Source organism: Epinephelus moara, chromosome 16 (genome assembly GCF_006386435.1).
Source record: "Epinephelus moara isolate mb chromosome 16, YSFRI_EMoa_1.0, whole genome shotgun sequence".
Classification (NCBI taxonomy): domain Eukaryota; kingdom Metazoa; phylum Chordata; class Actinopteri; order Perciformes; family Serranidae; genus Epinephelus; species Epinephelus moara.
In genome coordinates this window covers 1,879,289-1,898,493 of record NC_065521.1, presented here as the reverse complement: position 1 = coordinate 1,898,493, position 19,205 = coordinate 1,879,289, and the positions used below count along the sequence as shown (strand labels likewise).

Here is a 19,205-nt window from a genome sequence, read left to right as displayed (position 1 = left end):
TAGTCATATGTGTATAATAACAGTAGAAGTATGACTAATGACTAATGACGGCAGCAGCAGCAGGAGGCATCTGGCAGGACCACGGCAGGGAACAACTTTACCAACAACAGCTATGAGCTATCCTTATAAAACAACTTTGCAATTTTAGGGAACCACTTCATGAATCTAGTCTACTTTATAAGGACTAACAATAAATAGAAGTGACTTAAAACTGTTTTAAATGTAGTAGTAAAATAAAATTAGGATAATTAGCGGTGAGACGACACAAAGGCATCTGTAAATCTGAATTTTAAAGATGTTTTTAAAAAATTCACATTTCGTCTTTAATACTATTTAAATTTCGGTAACTGAGATGGCGACTGGCTGACCGTCCGGGTGTCATCTTCGAAAACTTCTCGCGCCTCCTCATAGTCACATATCTCCTCGATACATTCCCTCTCCAGGTTTCCTTGTTTCAGCTCCTCCAGGAAGCCACTGTTGGCTCGCCGCCATCTCTGCAGCACACCATTCGCCTCGTGCTTCTGGACAAACACTGTCAACACAAACCATCAAATGATATCATTTATCTTCAACAGAAGGTTTAAAGGTCTGACTCAATGTTTATCTGTCCTGTCCTGAGACACTGTGGGGACGTCTCTTTGTTACCACAGAAGAAGAAGGTGGAGCTGACGCAGTGTTGGATGTGAACTGACCTGCAGCAGCAGCAGCAGCAGCAGTGAAGCCTGGCAGCAGAATCCAGACGCTCCTCAGCAACATGTCACCACTTCACACTGACTCCACTCAACTAACACTAACACTGCTTTAAACTGAGTTAGGCCACACCCACCAGGCCTCCCACCCTTCAACCACCAGGTCAGTAAACACATCTCCACTACTGACCTTTACCCAGGTCAGTGAACGCATCACCACTGACCAGAAACATAATTTCAAACACATAAACGTTCAGTTTATTGTCATCAAACAGAATCAGGACAGGTTTTACATTTCAGGGTCTGAAAACAACGTTTGTAATGTCGTCATATAATTAAAATGTAATTTCAACAATAGTTTGGAGAGTTTGATGTGAGAAAACACCTGAACATGACGTCAATAAATTGTTCCATTACGCTCATGTTAGGAGACAATCACAGTAACTGTAAGACGCTCAGATGAAGGTCACTGAACGCCTCACAGCAGCCACAGTGTCACATTCAGAGTAAAGATGTGCATGATGTCACAGTTTCCTCATGGCGTCCCACAGGGATCAACACTGGGGCCACCGTAGTTCTACATTTACAGGCTGATACTCCGTCACTGATCCACAGATATGCACAGGTATTAAAATATAAATGATCAATACTTATCAACTACATTTACTCGAGTACTGTACATGAGTACAGGTTTCATGTTACTTATACTCTAGTATTTACAGCTATTGTATCCTTTTTTACTGCAACACGTTTATTTTACAGATTTAGATCATTGATACAAAATATAATCAACAATATTATTTATATTATAAAAACTTTTACTGCAGTAGCAGAGTATTTGTACGGTGTGGTAGTTGTACTTTTATTTCAGATTATTATCTTCAGAATTGTAATAGAGTATTTGTACTATGAAGTATTTTTACTATAGTAAAAGATCTGCGTATTAAAACCACAGAATGAATCTCAGGTCGTCAGGTTGTGTATCAAAGCCTCGGTGGCGTTCGCCGGCAGGTGCAGTGGCACATGAGTCGGCAGGTGTGGCGGCATTGCTGTTTGGTTGTGGATCCATTCCAGGTAGTTGGACACCCGGGTGTAGATGCCGTAGTTGCCCGGTCGGGCGCAGCCCTTCCCCCAGCTGACAATCCCTAGCAGGAACGCCGTCTTCTTGTACTTCGTCACCAGGGGGCCGCCGCTGTCGCCTTTACATGAGTCCTCCCGGCCCTCAATGTATCCGGCACAGAACATATTCTCGGTAAGCACCACGCCACTCTCCTCCAAGCACTGCTGCGTCCGGATCCGTGGGACCTGGAGCCGCCGCAGGATGTGCGAGGTGGGCCCGTTCTCACCCCGCCTTCCCCAGCCGCTCACTGTGTGTGTGCTGATGGCCCAGAGTTCACGCTCAGCCAGCGGGCGTGTTGGCAGGCAGGCCGGGACGGCATATGTCGTGTAGACGATGGGTGACGCCAGGCGGAGGAGGGCGATGTCGTTGTCTGCGGTCCTCTTGACATAGTTCTCATGCATGATGATCTCAGCAACCTGGAGGTGCTGCTCCGTGCCTTCATTCACCTCTGTGTTGTGCTCCCCTGCCGGACAAACAGGAAGTTGAGTCAGATGACTTTTTAAAAGACAGGAGGAGTGTCTAACCACTATAGAGACAGAGCGCAACGTGTCATAATCTGAAAGCCATCCCCTTTGGGGAAACGAGGCCTGCTTTCCCCTCACACTTTCCACCTGCGTTTCCAGCCTGTTGAGTTTTCCCTAAGTCCAAATGCCGAAAAGTTGCTGTGTGGTGGGCTGCATAGCCAATAAAAACCCAGAGCTTAGCTTTTATCAGCTGCCGAGCAGAAAAACAGAACCTTGTAGAAGACTAAAGTGGATACAGGCAATAAAACGTGAGACTTCAACAGGGAAGAAATTGTGGGATCCTGACACTCGGTATGCCTATGTGAGCAGCAAACGCTTTGTCAAACCCTCCAAATGTATTTGTTAGGGTAACAGTTAACTGCATTTATGTAAGCTTAAGCATTGACAGTATGAATGCAATTTCTGTTATAATTGTGCCCAGCGCTCCGCGATTCAAGCAGTCCATTCCAGCGGTCCGCCCTAGCCCTTGTATCAATCTACCAGCATGTAGAGACATATCTCAAAACAACAACGTGTGCCGGTAGCAGGAGCAGGCTGACAGCTGAGCATGCCCAAATGTTCATCTTCCGAAAAAACAATCTCCACATCATGTTTTTTTCCAAGAAGAGCAAGGTAAGGAGAAGGGACACTGAGGTAGACCGGCAACATTAAGCTTATCAATATACCGTTACCTCTCTGGTAGGCACTGCGTGCTAACATAATCCTTTGCCATCTTATTATTAGCTAATTATTAGCTAGCTATAGCTAATAATTTTAGCTAGCTAGCAATTCAGTAATGGAGACTTGAAGGCGCGGCTGCGGAGGCAGAATGACAGCAAATGAGCGATGAAGCGGAGGGGAAAGCGGGCCTCGTTTGCCCTTTGGGGGCGTGGCTTTCAGATTATGACGCATTGCGCTCTGTCTCTATAGGCTGGTACCTGCGGCCACCTTCAGGAACTGAGCGTCAGTGTCCTCCAGGCAGTGAGACGCTGTGATGATCCATGTTGGTTGATAGATGACTCCTCCACAGAAACCTTTACCTTTATACACCAGCAGCACCTGAAACACAACATGCAACGCGTGTTAGATTTTAGCCATGAAGACAGCGCCGCCAAACATACAGACATGCTTTATTAACCCAGTCATGTTTCCATCACTCTAACCTCTGATGTCAAATTCATCTAAAACAGAAACAACTGACTTATTTCTCTTGGAAATGTCGGCCTTTCTATCAGAATCTGGTTCAGGCAGAAGTCCAGAGATGTAGTTTCAGAACTTGCCTCAGTGATTCGTCCTGATGACCAATGATCACCTCAACCCACCAGAGGAAAACATAAAGACACAAAAGGTGCTTCTCAAAGTTGAGGAAGAATCCTTCCTTGGTAGGACAGGTCCTTCCAAGTCAGGTCCTACAGAGGCAAAGAAAGACTCCTTCCTTAGAACAGGCTAGCGAGTGCCCAGGTCATTGAAGAGGCCCCGCCTTCAATTCAGGCAAATTGTGTGTTAAGAATTGTAGGTATATTATGCATGCTGAGGATACACACATGCATCCTTGGAAACCTCTGAAGGAAGGACTCTGTCCTCGGTAGGATCTTTGACATTGGAACAGTCCTTCGAGGGGATTGGATGACGTAGCCTCCTTGAAATTCAGATGTTTAAGGATCTTTTCTTGACTCTGGGGAGGGTTAACCCCCAAAAGACTGTTCCAACATCAAGGATCCTTCCAATTCTACAGAGGACTGAGTCTGTCCTTCAGAGTACTCACAATTCTCTGTGAATAATTTGCCTGAATTGAAGCCATGGCTTCTTCAGTGACAAACACCTGGGCACTTGCTGGCCTGTTCCAGTGTGTGCTCACTGAACATTAGGAAGGAGTCTTGCCTAGTCTCTGTAGGACCTCAGTTTGGAAGGACCCATCCTATCAAAGAAGTGTCCTTGACTTTGAGAAGCGCTGACAGGCTGTACAGTAAACGGGTGAACTGTCCCTTTAATGTTAGCGTACCTGCCAGGGGCATTCACCTTTGGGGCACTCTGTCCCTCCAACGATTCGGGCTCGAGCGTCGAGCTGGCCGGCTTTGTTTCCTGTGTCCAGGACGGGGACCATGCCGCACGCTATTGTCTCTGAAACCACAAAGAGAGATGTCTTTAATGTTAATTTTCTAATGAGCTATCCGTCCGTCCATCTGTCCATTGTGTGTCTCTGGACGCAGTGAGTCGATGGCTGAGGTCAGTGTGAGGTCGGTTTAGTTTACTGACAGTAAACAGATCTGTGGTCAGTCTAAAGGTCAGTTCAACACACAGAGGGGGATTCACCATCAGCTCTTTCTGATAGACAGACATCAGACCAGACGTTTTGTTTTATTAGATGAATTTGTTTTTCCATGATCCTGTTTAAATGACTGTAAAACTAGAAACAGCTTCAACATTTATTCTTCCTGCAGCAGAACGCTCAGACTTCTGTTTTCCACGTCATCATGTTGTACGATCATAATGACGTCACCACGCTACGTTAAGTGGGGTGCAAAAACACGCAAAAATGCAGTGTTGCCACAGGAATAAATGAAGAATCAATAAAAACATCTTTTCACGCTGCTCATAAAAATGATCATATTAAAAAACTAAATAACAAACAGAGTTCAAATAAATTACAAAGTGTTCAGAAATATTTTGTTTATGTTTCTTCATTTAAAAATCTTTTGGATCTTTTTTTTTTGCATTAATATGTTTTGTCTTTTTACTTAATGAAATCTGATGAAGTTTTTCCATGAAGTTTTTTTTTTCAGTATTTTTAAAAAGTTGTTCCATATATATATATACACACACACGTGTGTGTGTGTGTTTGTGTGTGTGTGTGTGTGTGTGTGTGTGTGTGTGTGTGTGTATTTAAAAGTTTTTCCGTAAAGTTTTGTTCTCAATGTTTTTCTGTAAAGTATTTTTCATTGTTGTCTATAGTCGTGTGGTAACGTTTTACATGCCTTAATTTCAATACTTTAATCAGTTATTCTGGTTCATTGACTTCCACCATCTTTGAGCTCAGGTCGCACAGACTTTAGAGACAGGAAGTGTTTGAAGAAACTCCAGGAAGTGACATCACAATAAGCAGGAACACCACTATGGGTCCAGGATGAGTTTAAAGGGTTAATCAGAGTCTGAGTGAAATCAGCTGACTCACTGTCTGCCACACAGCTCTGGCCGTCAACATCCAGGAAGTAACCTTCTGCACACGAGCAGTTCAGTCTTCGTCCTCCCTCGTCTTCATCACAGAAATGGCTGCAGCCTCCGTTCTCCAGCAGGCAGGTGTCGGCCACCACTGTGAACTCTGAAAACAACACGCTTAAAATAAACAAACAAATAAATCAATCAATTTGGCACACACGGTTATGGTCAGGTGGTGGATGAACGTGTGAATGTTGATGTTAGAATCAGGTGATGGATGAATGTGTGAATGTTGACATCACAATGAACGTGTGAATGTTGACATCACAGTCAGGTGATGGATGAACGTGTGAATTTTGACATCGCGATGAACGTGTGAATGTTGACATCACAGTCAGGTGATGGATGAACGTGTGAATGTTGATGTTAGAGTCAGGTGATGGATGAATGTGTGAATGTTGACATCACGATGAACGTGTGAATGTTGACATCACAGTCAGGTGATGGATGAACGTGTGCATTTTGACATCACAGTCAGGTGATGGATGAACATGTGAATTTTGACATCACAGTCAGGTGATGGATGAACATGTGAATTTTGACATCACGGTCAGGTGATGTATGAACGTGTGAATTTTGACATCACAGTCAATGTGATGGATGAACGTGTGAATTTTGACATCACAGTCAGGTTTTATTGTTTATTGGATGGATCCCCATTAGCTGCCGCCTTGGCGACCACTAATCTTCCTGGGGTCCATAAAGTACATAAAATTTAACATAAATGATAACATCCAAGACATAAATACATACAGTCATACATTCCTAGCATAACTACACTTACAACAATAACAACAACAATAATACACATACATGTACACACACACACACACACACACACACACACACACACACACACCAATTATATATGCATAATATCATAATATATTAATAACACTATAATTATACTAATACACTATAATAGCACTAATAATACCATACATTAGTGATATATTTTCATCACAGTCAGGTGATGGGTGAATGTGTGAATGTTGACATCACAGTCAGGTGATGGGTGAACGTGTGAATGTTGACATCACAGTCAGGTGATGGGTGAACGTGTGAATGTTGCTCACCAAGCTCACAGTTGAGTCCACTGAACTGCGGCAGACAGAAGCAGGTGTAGGACGACCCCTGGGTGGAGCAGCTGCCTCCGTTCACACAGGGGTCAGACTCACAACTGTCGGGGACTGAGGGACAGACACAAGATTGCCATGACCTTTGACCTTTGACCACCAGAATCTAATCAATTCATTTTGTTTGAGGAAACTCCCTTTTGAGCTATCCCATTCACAAGAATGAGGCGAACCAGGTCACAGTGACCTTGATTTTGACCACCAAACGACCATCAGATTCCAGTCAGTTCATCCTTGACTGAAAGTGGATGTTTGTGTCAAATTTGAGAAAATTCCCTGAAAGCAACACAAAGTAGGATTGCTCTTTTTACCTCACGCGCTCCCCCTACAGACAAAAACAGTATTGTCTGTTACAACTGTCGCAAAAATCTTTCTGCGCGTGCATTTGTTAACAAGCCAACGATACTGGTGAACTTCCTGAAGCTGGCCGTGTAATGGGCCATCATCATGTCTTCAGAACGGGTAAAGTAGCCTCATAGCATTTTGTACATACATGATGATTGATGAGGCATCGTTAGCCCTGATTAGAAGTTAGCTTAGCATGTCGATCATCATACTGGTGTCAGATATAAACAGTGGAACCATCGTTAGCCCTGATTAGCAGTTAGCTTAGCATTATGTCAGATCATCATACTTGTGTTGGATCTAAACAGTGGAACCATTGTTAGCTTTCATCAGCAGTTAGCTTAGCATTATGTCAGATCAACATACTGGTGTCAGATATAAATAGTAGCCCCTTTGTTAGCCGTGATTAGCAGTTAGCTTAGCATGTCGATCATCATACTGGTGTCAGATATAAACAGTGGAACCACTGTTAGCCCTGATTAGCAGTTAGCTTAGCATTCTGTCAGATCATCATACTTGTCTTGGATCTAAATAGTGGAACCATTGTTAGCTTTCATCAGCAGTTAGCTTAGCATTATGTCAGATCATCATACTGGCATCTTATATAAACAGTGGAACCTTTGATAGCCCTGATTAGCAGTTAGCTTAGCATTCTGTCTTATCATCATACTTGTGTCAGATTTAAACAGTGGAACCATCGTTAGCCCTGATTAGCAGTTAGCTTAGCATTCTGTCAGATCACTATTCTGATGACAGATATAAACAGTGGAACCATTGTTAGCCCTGATTAGCAGTTAGCTTAGCATTCTGTCAGATCATTATTCTGATGACAGATATAAACAGTGGATCCATCATTAGCCCTGATTAGCAGTTAGCTTAGCATTCTGTCAGATCATCATACTTGTGTTGGATCTAAACAGTGGAACCATTGTTAGCTTTCATCAGCAGTTAGCTTAGCATTATGTCAGATCATCATACTGGTCTCAGATATAAACAGTACAACCATTGTTAGCCCTGATTAGCAGTTAGCTTAGCATTATGTCAGATCATCATACTGGTCTCAGACATAAACATTACAACCGTTGTTAGCCCTGGTTAGCAGTTAGCTTAGCATTCTGTCGATCATTATACTGGTGTCAGAAATAAACACTGGAACCTTAATTAGTCCTGATTAGCTGTTAGCTTAGCATTCTGTCTGATCATCATACTTGTGTCAGATATAAACAGTGGAACCATCGTTAATTTTATATACTTTATTAATCCCCCTGAGGGGAAATTCAATTTCAATTTTTTTCAAGTATATAAAATTAAATTAAATTAAAATAAAATTAAATTAGTTAGCTTTCATTAATAGTTAGCTCAGCATTCTGTCAGATACAGAATAAAATGATTGGACTCTTACGGTTGTAGGTTTTCCAGAACTCGTCCTGAGGAGACAGAAACATCAGACATCAGACATTAGACATCAGACATTAGATATTAGACATTAGACATCACACATTCATTCGGTGATGGTCGCAGGGTGGCGGGGTGACAGGGTGACGGGGTGACAGAGTCTGACCGTGGTCTCGGTATGTTCAAACACCTCTCGCGCCTCCTCATACGTGCACTTCTCCTCCAGACACTCCCTCTTCAGGTCTCCCATCTGCAGCTCCTCCAGCCAGCCTGAGTTGTACCGTCGAGTCCGGACCAGGATGTCATGTGCTCGATGTGGATCCAGGAAGACTACCAACCAGAGGAGGACGGACTGGGTCAGCACAGAGTACTTCACCTCTTCAGTCAGAGTAAAAATACTGGAGTACTGCAGTACTCTGCGTACTTACCTGACGCCGGCTGGCAGCTGGAGAAGATGAAGACCAAGGTGAAGAAGACTCTTAGCCACATCGTTGGAGTTCAGCAGACAGTCACTGCTCTGCTGCTGCTGCTGCTGCTGCTGCTGCTGCTGGTCAGACCGGACTTTGGACCTGGAGTTCCCCCATCCACCCTCGACCCTCCCCCGATCTGTCCCCACCTCCACCTTCCACCCTGGATCACATGGTCCCAGTGGAAATACCCGTCTGACTGAAGGTGAATCTGTTTCTCTGAAATGAATCAAACCAAGAACTGTTCCTGGTGTGACGTTCTCTGTAGAACTCTCTTCGGAACAAAACAAAGAACCTTTTCTCCTTAACGTTAAAAATGTTTTTTATCTGCTTTCTTGATCCAAGTGTGTTTTTCTGACACCAAACCTAAACTACGTAACTTTACGTTCCTACAGTTCACCTACATGACTTAACTTTCCAAAAATTATCCTACATAACTTTACATTCCTAAAATTATCCTGCATGACTCTATGTTCTTAAAAAATCATCCTGCATAACTTTACATTCCTAAACTGAATTTATGTAACTTTACGTTCATAAAATTATCCTGTGTAACTTTAGTTTCTAAAAATAAACCTACGCAACTTCACGTTCCCAAACCTTACCTACGTTACTCTCCTAAACTGAACCTACTTAACATTTCTTTTCCAAACCTGAAAGTTATGTAGGTTAGATTTAGGAAACTGAAGTTACGTAGGTTAGGTAGGTTAGGTAACCATCAAATGAAAACATGACCACATTATCGTAAAGTTTGACTTTGTCTTTATTTGTTTTACAAGAACAAAGCGACAAACGAAGCATCAACATTATTAAAATAATCTGTCGTAACTCTCACTGTGAATCTGTGCAGACAAAATATAAATTTATTTGTACACATTAAAAACACTCTTGTTGATGTTCGTTCTTGTACGATGACTTTATACGATGATCTCTGAGTCCGCCGTCTCGGTTTGGACTTGGTCTCAGATGGTGGACAGGATGTCTTCGATCCAGTCCAAGAAGTTGCTGACTCTGGTGTAGACTCCGTACATGTTCTCATTGGCGCAGCCCTTCCCCCAGCTCACAACGCCTGTCAGGAACCAGGTCTTCTTGTAGCGCGTCACCAGTGGGCCGCCACTGTCGCCTTCACAGGCATCCTGGCCGCCAGACTTGAGCCCGGCGCAGAGCATGTTCCTGGTGATGTTGAGCTTGGTGTGGAGGCGGCACTCCTGCAGAGGAACCCTCGGCAGCTCCAGCCGCTGAAGGACTCCGGCGGCGGGACCGAACCGTGACAGGCGGCCCCAGCCGGACACGGTAGAGTGGCGGATGGTCGCCATTGTTCGGGTGAAGGTGCTGTTGCGGGCAGGGAGGCAGATGGGAACCACGTAGCGTCCCAGTTTGACGGGACGGTGAAGCTTCAACATGGCCAGGTCGCTGTCAGAGCTCGACTTATTGTAACCTTGGTGAATCAGCACTTTGACCACACGTCGCTTCTGCTCGGACTTCTCCTCCTCGTTCAGGTCGTGTTCGCCTTCATGTAGACAGAATGTTAATTCATTCATCTTTATTAACAGAGAGACGTCTCACTGAGTCATTTATTGATTTTATTCCCTTAATCACAACCGAACTTTAGTTTGATGTCACAGTGGTTATCATCATTAGCATGTTAGCATGATGTCACCCAGGACCAACACATTTAATGCTAATGTCATCACTGCATGTCAAAATAAATTATTATATAAACAATTGCGATGACACTTATGGGTCAAAAAAAAATTGCAACCATATTCGAAAGTTAGTGAACGATACGTAATTTAAATGTTGTATACTATCATGTTAGCAGTTTTCAGAATCTGTTAGAAAAACATTTGTGGTGAGCACGTTTCTTTTTTTCACATTTTTTATTTTAAATGAGTGAACGTGTTCCTTTTTATTTTTAGTTTCTTGTGTTTCATTGAGTTGTGGTGCGTTCTGCGCTCTCAGCAACAAACAAAATTAACCTTTAATTTGAAAAAGTCAAAAACAGCAAGTAAAAAAGACGTAAATTATTGAGCCAAAAAACAAAAAATCATCATTGCACAAAAAAACAAACCCTCTTGACGACAGATTTTAAAGAGTTGAAAGCAGAGTTGTTAAAACTGATTGATGAGAATGTAAAGATGAAAAGAGGCGGAGCTGTATGTCAGCCTTACCGACGGTGACGTTGAAGTCGGTGGCAGCTTTTCCCCAAACGCAGTGGGCGGCGGTTAAAACCCATCGATCTGACAGGACGATGGCGCCGCATGTGAAAACGTTACGTTCAGTCAGAAGAGCCTGAAAAGACAACGTAAGAGTAGGAACAAAGTAATCAAAGATTAGTCTGGAGTCCATTTTGTTTTTCAGTAACATTCATACTACGTCTCAAACACTTCGTCACACAGTTCAGAGTTCTTGAATATAACGTAGAGTAATAAACTTACAGTCTGTGTGTGTTGACGTTTGTCTCTTAGGAGGACATGTCAAACCTACATTAAACCGTTTACTTGTCCAGAGAGACTGATAAATCTGTATTAACTCTGCCAGAGACGATGTGAGGACATACCTGCCATGGACAGTGTCCTTTGGGACACGTCTTCCCGTTAATGACTCGGGGGGTGAAAAACATCAGAGGTCGTCCACAGACCACCTCGTCTGGACCTGAGAGACCACAAACATTCACAGACTACACTGTAGGTTTCAGACTACAACATTACTGAAGAAGACTTGTTTCCTGTATGTTTAGAGTGGAGCTAACATGTCGCTGTAAGCTAATGTGTAGCTGTTAGCTAACGTGTAGCTGTTAGCTAACATGTGGCTGTGTCAAACTAGTCAATCGTTTAAAGTGTTAACGAGCTCTAACTTTGAGGCATGCAGCTGCTGGCGTCCAGATCCAGACGATATCCTCGAGCGCAGAAACACACGTGAGAACGATTCGGAAACTGTCTGCAGAAATGTTCACATCCTCCATTTCTGTAGCGACAGCCATGGTTGGTGGAACGGGCTGCGTAGAGAAGAAAAACTTTATTCGCCAGGAGTCCTTCGACGACAGTCACGAACATTTGTACAAACGTGTACCTTTGTCACAGTTGTATCCATGGAAACCAGGTGCACATTTGCAGACGTAGGTGTCGATGAGGCGAGTACAGGTGGCTCCGTTTTTACAGGGAGACAACTGGCAGTGATCCGGTGCTGCAAACAGGAAGTCCCAGAAAGGAACAGTTCACCCAATAACAGCATGAATGGTACGTTGGGTCATGGTTAACCTTGACTTTTAGATGTGTCCTTAAAGGAACAGTTCACCCAAAAACAAAATGACCACAGTGCTCATGTCCCGAGGCTCTCTGTGGTACTAGAGAAAGATTTCTATCGAGTGATGTGATGGAGAGCGGAGTGCATATTTGATCCTGTCAGACGTTCATAATCAGCGTATGAATTCTTTAGTTAAGGCCAAAAACATATGTTGTGAAGTCACAGTGACCTTTTACCTCTGGCTACCAAAATTTAATCGTTTTTGGACATTTGTGCCAAATTTGAGGAAGTTACCTCACGAACAGGACGGACAACGAGAACACACAAACTCTCTGGCCACGACTGTCACCTTCGAGGAAGCATTAAAAAGTTTGGAAATCTGAACACAAAACATTTCCTGATTATTCTTCCATGAAGGAAACAACAAACAAAATGGTACACAAAAAATCGTTTGTTGACACTTTGATAAGTTCAACTTTATTTTCCAGGCGCTCCACTGTTCTTAACACTGCTACGTTGTGTTCATACCAAACACGATACGAATTTTTGCATCTAAATATTATCATGTTAGCAGTTTTCAGCATCTGTCGGAAAGACATTTGTGGTTAGCGTGTTTATTTCAGTCACGATTTATTTTAAACCAGTGAAAGCATTTCTTCTTATGCTCAGTTTCTTGTGTTTCATGAAGTTGCGGTGAGTTCTGCGCCGTCAGCCACAAAGAAATTAACATTTAATTTGATATTGTTTAGGATGACGACAAGTAGAAAAGACGGAAATTACCGAGCCCCTCCCAAAGAAATGTCTTTACTGCACACAAAAACCCCACGAATATTCACAATGCATTACTTGCGATTGTTTGAATGCTAGAATATTTTGAATTGACTCACTTTATACACGCATGTAATCGCTGAATCAATAAATGAACTTCTGCTGCCACGTCCTCAGCATCACACGCCCCCGAAGGATCTCAGTGCTGATTGGCTATCGCAGCACGAATTGGTCGCTGAAGTTCAGATATTTCAACTCTTGCGAATATGCATATGATATAAAATTGTGCTACATGCTTCATTCACGCCACTTAATTGACATATTTTCAGTCTTTCGCATCGTGTCCATTGTGCAGCCTAGCAGGAATTCACATCAAATCGTTTCTCTATATTGACTTGACGTGTAATTCACTCGTAGAAATGATTTTATTCGCGCTTGGTGTGAACACGACATTCGATAGAAATGGCACCCCTTCTCCACCAACATGTGTTGGTGTTCCAGTTATTAAACCTGAGTTTGAACTGTTCAGAACATTTTGAACAAAAGTAGATTGGATCAGAACCGTTATGTCCGTGACATCCGTTGAGCTTCGTGCAACACACTCCGTTGATGACAAGTCCTTGATTGTAATGGTTCTGATCAAAACTAGTGGATGTGTCGGCTGTTTTTCTAGATAGCTCCAAGATCCTAAGAACCCTGAACAGAACCAATTCAAGAACCAGAGGTGATTTGGCCTCAGGAGGTTAGAAGTTCATGTTGTTTTCGGGTGAACTGTTACTTTAAGGTCGTAGTTTAATGTTGTTTTTGTTTCAGTCCGACACTAATCTGTCACATGACTTTGATTTCAGGTATAGGAGGCGCAGTACCTGTGTAGATCTTCCAGAACGCCTCCTGACAACAGAACAAGAACACAAGTTAACATCGACAACACCAGCAGAGACTGTGTGAGGACAACGTGAGGACGTAATGAGGACAACGTGAGGACATAGTGAGGACAACGTGAGGACATAGTGAGGACAACGTGAGGACATAGTGAGGACAACGTGAACGTGAAAGGGTTTTTTTGAGGAGTTTTTCTTGATCAGCTGTGAGGGTCCTAAGGACAGAGGGATGTCGTATGCTGTAAAGCCCTGTGAGGATTTGTGATATTGGGCTTTATAAATAAAATTGAACTGAACTGAACGTGAGGACAACATGAGAACAATGTGAGGACAATATAAAGACACCAGCAGAGACAACATGAGGACAACGTGAAGACAACGTGAGAAAAGCGTGAAAACAGTGTGAGGACAACCTTGAAGACAACATGAGGACAGCGTGAGGACAACCTTGAAGACAACATGAGGACCAACCTTGAAGACAACATGAGGACAGCGTGAGGACAACCTTGAAGACAACATGAGGACAACATGAGGACAACTTGAGGACAGCGTGAGGACAGCGTGAGAAGCAGCGGGCGGCGTCTCCACTGACCAGCTGCTGAGGCATGGCGAAGATCTCCTTCGCCTCCTCGTAAGAACATTTCTCCTCCAGACACTCCCGTTCCAGGTCGCCTGTCCTCAGTTCCTCAAACAGGAAGTTGGCCCGACGGGTGCGATGCAGGACGCTGCTGGCCTCAGGTCTGCTCATAAACACGTCTCCTTCATACACAAACACAGAAGAAGAAGAAACCAGGAAGTTCAGCTTCACAGATGGTTCAGAAAGTTCATACGTTGACCTGCGTGATGTGATCTGTGGGTTGTGATACCTGTTGTGGCCACCAGAGAGACTGTGCATCTGAATCAAGGTCAGCTCGATCTATTTACGATTAGTTTATTGTAAGAATTATTTTAATCATCAATGAGTCGTTTTCATTTGATGGTTCTGAAGGTGGGAACTCATGTTCCACGCGACCTCTGATGATGTCACTTTGTCCTCTGGGATGTTATGACGGGGAATCTGATGTTTTATAACCAAACTATCGATCTAGAAAATCATTGGTAGTTTTTTGTTTTCACCAATGTTGTTAGCTAGTAGGCTAGCTATGCCTAATAATGTTCCCATTTTTACTTCTGATATTTTGTAGACCAAATGATTGAGAAAATCGTTAGATTTTGTTTGACATTTTTTCATAGATGTAGCTAGTTTATTAGCTTCTGCTAACAACAGACTGATTTTAATCTACAACTGTTTCTGATATTTTGTAGAACAAATTAACAATTAAGAAAATCATTCGTTTTAGCTAGCATCTGCTAATCTAAAATTGTTTCTGAAGTTTAATCAATGAAATAATTTATTGAGCTCTGATTATTTAACAGTTCTTCAAACACCAGACTGATTTAAATCTAAAAATGTTTCTGAAGTTTGATCATTAGTTGTTGTGGCTACTTTTCATAACAATAATAATAATAATAATAATAGTAATAATACATTTTATTTAAAGGCACTCAAGGTCACCTTACAGAACAAGTTAAAAAAGGGCTAATAGCTAGCTAACTAACTAGCTAGCTAACTTCTGCTAACAAAGCTCTCATTAATTAACAGTTTTTCCAACACTAAACTGAATTAAATCTAGAGCTGTGTCTTAAGTTTACTCGACCCCAATGATTAACAGATTAATGGAGAAAATAATCACCTTTTTTCACAGATGTACATAGCTAGCTAAGATGTTCCCATTTTTACTTCTGGTAACAAAGCTCTAATTATTTGAGTGTATTTCCAACACCAGATCAACTGTATTTTGTATATCAAATGATTCAAAGAATTATCGTGAAAGTAATCACTTTTTCACAATTGCAAACTAGCTATGCCTGGTGATGTTCCTGTTTTTACTTCTGCTACATGTTTTTGTTGCTGATCTTTATAGATGCAGTGAGCTAATGTCTGCTAATCTAAAAGTGTTTCTTAAGTTTAATCAACCAAATGTTTTTTTGAGAAAGCCCATTATTAGTTTTTTGGTTTGGTGAGTTGCTATTTTTTTTTCAGATGTTTATACAGATGTAGCTACGTAGCTAGTTAGCTTCGTCTGACAGAGCTCCGATTCTTCAACTGTTTTTCCAACACTAGACTGTTTTAAATCTAAAATTGTTTCTCATATTTAATTAGTCAAATGATTAATTGAGAAAATTATCGTTAGTTTTTTGTTGTTGAATAGCTGTAGCTAGGTAACTAGCTATTTTCTGCAAGCTCTCTCTCATTATTTAACGTTAACTTAATGTGAGACGTAGACGGCGATTCAGAAGTTTGGAGTGAGTTTCAGCTTTACTTATGCTGAGCTAACAATAGTGCTAATGCTAGGACATTTAAACTAAACAAAAACAATGACAATATATGTTTTATATGACCTTTTTTTTTAAGGAAACACAAAATACATAATAATTTATGAGAGCTAACATGCTAACGTAACTCTAGCATGCTAACGTTTGGCTGGCTGATCAGAGACCCCCTCAGAGGAGAGAACAACCGTATGTCTGATTTTACTACATGGATGAAACCTGAAGAAGAAGATGAAGATGATGAAGAAGAAGACGAAGGAGAGGACTGACCTCCAGGAAGCCCAGTGCATGCTGGGATAGAAGCGATGAGGAGTCGTAGGAAGAAGAGTCGCCTCGTTTCTCTGCTGACAGACGCCATGTTTGTTCTGAACTGATCAAAGGTCAGAAAAACACACACACACACACACACACCTCTGTTTGAACACACATCAACACACTGACCACACTGACCACAGCACTGTTCCTATATTCTAATCATGTTCTCATGTTCTAATCGTGTTCTCGTGTTCTTCTAACTTTCATGTGGACACAAACACAATGTTTGAGTTATTTCTCATGTTTTTGACATCTGATACATTCAAACAGTCAGGTAGTGGAGGGTTTACAGACTATACAGGGTTAACCGAGTATACGGGGTTTACAGGGTATACAGGGTTTACAGGGTATACAAGGTATACAGGGTTTACAGGGTATACAGGGTATACAGGGTTTCCAGGGTATACAGGGTATACAGGGTTTACAGGGTATACAGGGTATACAGGGTATACAGGGTTTACAGGGTATACAGGGTATACAGGGTTTACAGGGTATACAGGGTATACAGGGTTTACAGGGTATACAGGGTATACAGGGTTTACAGGGTATACAGGGTATACAGGGTTTACAGAGTATACAGGGTATACAGGGTTTACAGGGTATACAGGGTATACAGGGTTTACAGACTATACAGGGTTAACCGAGTATACGGGGTTTACAGGGTATATAGGGTATACAGGGTTTACAGGGTATACAGGGTATACAGGGTTTACAGACTATACAGGGTTAACCGAGTATACAGGGTTTACAGGGTATACAGGGTTTACAGAGTATACAGGGTATACAGGGTATACAGGGTTTACAGAGTATACAGGGTATACAGGGTGGAGGTATACAGGGTTTACAGAGTATACAGGGTATACAGGGTTTACAGGGTTTACAGGGTATACAGGGTGGAGGTATACAGGGTTTACAGAGTATACAGGGTATACAGGGTTTACAGGGTATACAGGGTTTACAGGGTATACAGGGTGGAGGTATACAGGGTATACAGGGTTTACAGGGTTAACAGGGTATACAGGGTTTACAGGGTATACAGGGTGGAGGTATACAGGGTTTACAGGGTATACTGGGTAGAGGTATACAGGGTATAAACAGAGATCTGTGTGGGTACATGAGACCCTAAAAAAGAGGCTGGATCATGGGGAGTACCACCAATTGGTTCAGGAGCTTCTCCATGATGGACGTTTACAGGCATATTTTAGGATGACTCAGGGGCAGTTTGACAACCTGCTGTCTATCGTCGGGCTGTATAGCTCTGGGTATCCAGCAACCACTACCACCAGTTTCTCCTCCATTGTTTACCAACTGTAAACTTGTTGTCATGACCACCACAGAAGGCTCGCCTCTCAAATCATCCCATTGGACAATGGGGAATAAAGGAGAGATGACATGGGGCACTTTTCTGCTCTGATTTCAAGTTTTTTCAACTTGAGGAGTTCAGAGCGCAAGGCGCCTAACGCACAGACACACGAGGCGTGTAGCAACGCAAAAACAGCTGGCAAAAAGCTTCATTCTCATTATAAACAAAATGGCACCTCAAGCTGCTGAAACACTTCCTGTGTGATCGGTGCCTCAGGGGGTATTCTGGGTATTGGGGTTAAACTCACCTCTTATTGTGGCCCTGTACTGAAAACACACTGAGATGACAAAATACTGTAAAAACACAGAATGTACGATGTACTGCCTGAGATCCTTTACTTCAGTTAAAGTACAAATACCACAGTGTATAAATACTCCATCACAAGTACAGGTCCTGAAGTCAAAATGTTACTGAAGTTAAAGTACAAATACCACAGTGTATAAATACTCCATCACAAGTACAGGTCCTGAAGTCAAACTGTTACTGAAGTAAAAGTACAAATACCACAGTGTATAAATACTCCATCACAAGTACAGGTCCTGAAGTCAAAATGTTACTGAAGTAAAAGTACAAATACCACAGTGTACTCCATCACCTGTTCTCTGGAACAACCTGCCTGATGACCAGAGGTCCATCACAACTGTGTCCACATTCAAAACCAAACTCAAAAAAACTTTTCTATTCTCCCAAGCTTATACTGTACTGTGTGTGTGTGTAACCCCAATCCATACTTAAAGTTTACATGTCAGTAGTTTTTAATATTCCACATAAACAGTTCCAAACAGACGACAAACAGACGTTATGAAGGAACAGGTTTTTATTACCAAATAATAAATAAAAAATAGAAGGTGTAGTAAACACAGAATCAGTTCCCCTCCACTCATTCAGGGGGTGGTGCTGTTCTCACTGCAGATGCTTCAGGACGTCGGGAATAAACTCCTGAGCGTCTCTCAGCTCGTCTTTCCACTCCTGAGGGATGGTGGCTTCACTGTAGGAGCCTCCGGCCCCCAGCAGGGCCCCCAGTGCGGCACCGCGGTTACAGTTCTCACCTGGGACATCATTCAGATACAACAGTTAAAATCTGACTCCTGCTCAGCTGGGGTTTAACGTAGAAAACTCCACATTCTGTGTTTAAAGTTAAATCTGACTTCAGCTCAGCAGGGGTTTAACGTAGAAAACTCCACATTCTGTGTTTAAAGTTAAATCTGACTCCAGCTCAGCAGGGGTTTAGCGTACAAAACTCCACGACCTTTTCTTAAAGTTAAATCTGACTCCAGGTCAGCTGGGGTTTAACGTACGAACCTCCACAGTTGGTGTTTAAAGTTAAATCTGACTCCAGCTCAGCTGGGGTTTAACTTACGAACCTCCACAGTTGGTGTTTAAAGTTA

General features: G+C 42.5%; 4 protein-coding genes across 4 annotated transcripts in view; all 4 read right to left on the bottom strand.

The window, feature by feature from the left end:
• The window catches only part of f7i (coagulation factor VIIi), an 8,237-nt gene extending 7,404 nt beyond the window's left edge, over positions 1-833 (bottom strand). Inside the window, exons 1-2 of the mRNA XM_050065326.1 lie at positions 693-833; positions 369-532 (exon numbers count right to left, since the gene is read on the bottom strand). Coding sequence (XP_049921283.1) covers positions 369-532; positions 693-756 — 228 coding nt within the window. The 5' untranslated portion in view covers positions 757-833. The remainder of the gene's footprint in view (positions 1-368; positions 533-692) is intronic.
• An 88-nt stretch (positions 834-921) lies between these two features.
• f7 (coagulation factor VII) lies at positions 922-8,991 on the bottom strand. Its single transcript, XM_050065328.1, has 8 exons — positions 8,833-8,991; positions 8,571-8,734; positions 8,412-8,436; positions 6,605-6,718; positions 5,485-5,631; positions 4,315-4,433; positions 3,251-3,371; positions 922-2,272 (listed from the first exon to the last, which is right to left on the bottom strand). The coding sequence occupies exons 1-8, from the start codon at positions 8,891-8,893 to the stop codon at positions 1,653-1,655; spliced, it is 1,371 nt and encodes a 456-aa protein (XP_049921285.1). The 5' UTR covers positions 8,894-8,991; the 3' UTR covers positions 922-1,652.
• Positions 8,992-9,616: 625 nt separating this feature from the next.
• On the bottom strand, positions 9,617-16,565 carry f7l (coagulation factor VII, like). The gene is made up of 8 exons (XM_050065329.1): positions 16,410-16,565; positions 14,359-14,525; positions 13,752-13,776; positions 11,944-12,057; positions 11,729-11,869; positions 11,432-11,526; positions 11,043-11,163; positions 9,617-10,381 (listed from the first exon to the last, which is right to left on the bottom strand). The coding sequence occupies exons 1-8, from the start codon at positions 16,495-16,497 to the stop codon at positions 9,834-9,836; spliced, it is 1,299 nt and encodes a 432-aa protein (XP_049921286.1). The 5' UTR covers positions 16,498-16,565; the 3' UTR covers positions 9,617-9,833.
• A 2,051-nt stretch (positions 16,566-18,616) lies between these two features.
• The window catches only part of LOC126402957 (uncharacterized), a 13,572-nt gene continuing 12,983 nt past the window's right edge, over positions 18,617-19,205 (bottom strand). The window contains exon 9 of the mRNA XM_050065330.1: positions 18,617-18,866. Within this exon, the coding sequence (XP_049921287.1) occupies positions 18,721-18,866 (146 nt within the window). The 3' untranslated portion in view covers positions 18,617-18,720. The remainder of the gene's footprint in view (positions 18,867-19,205) is intronic.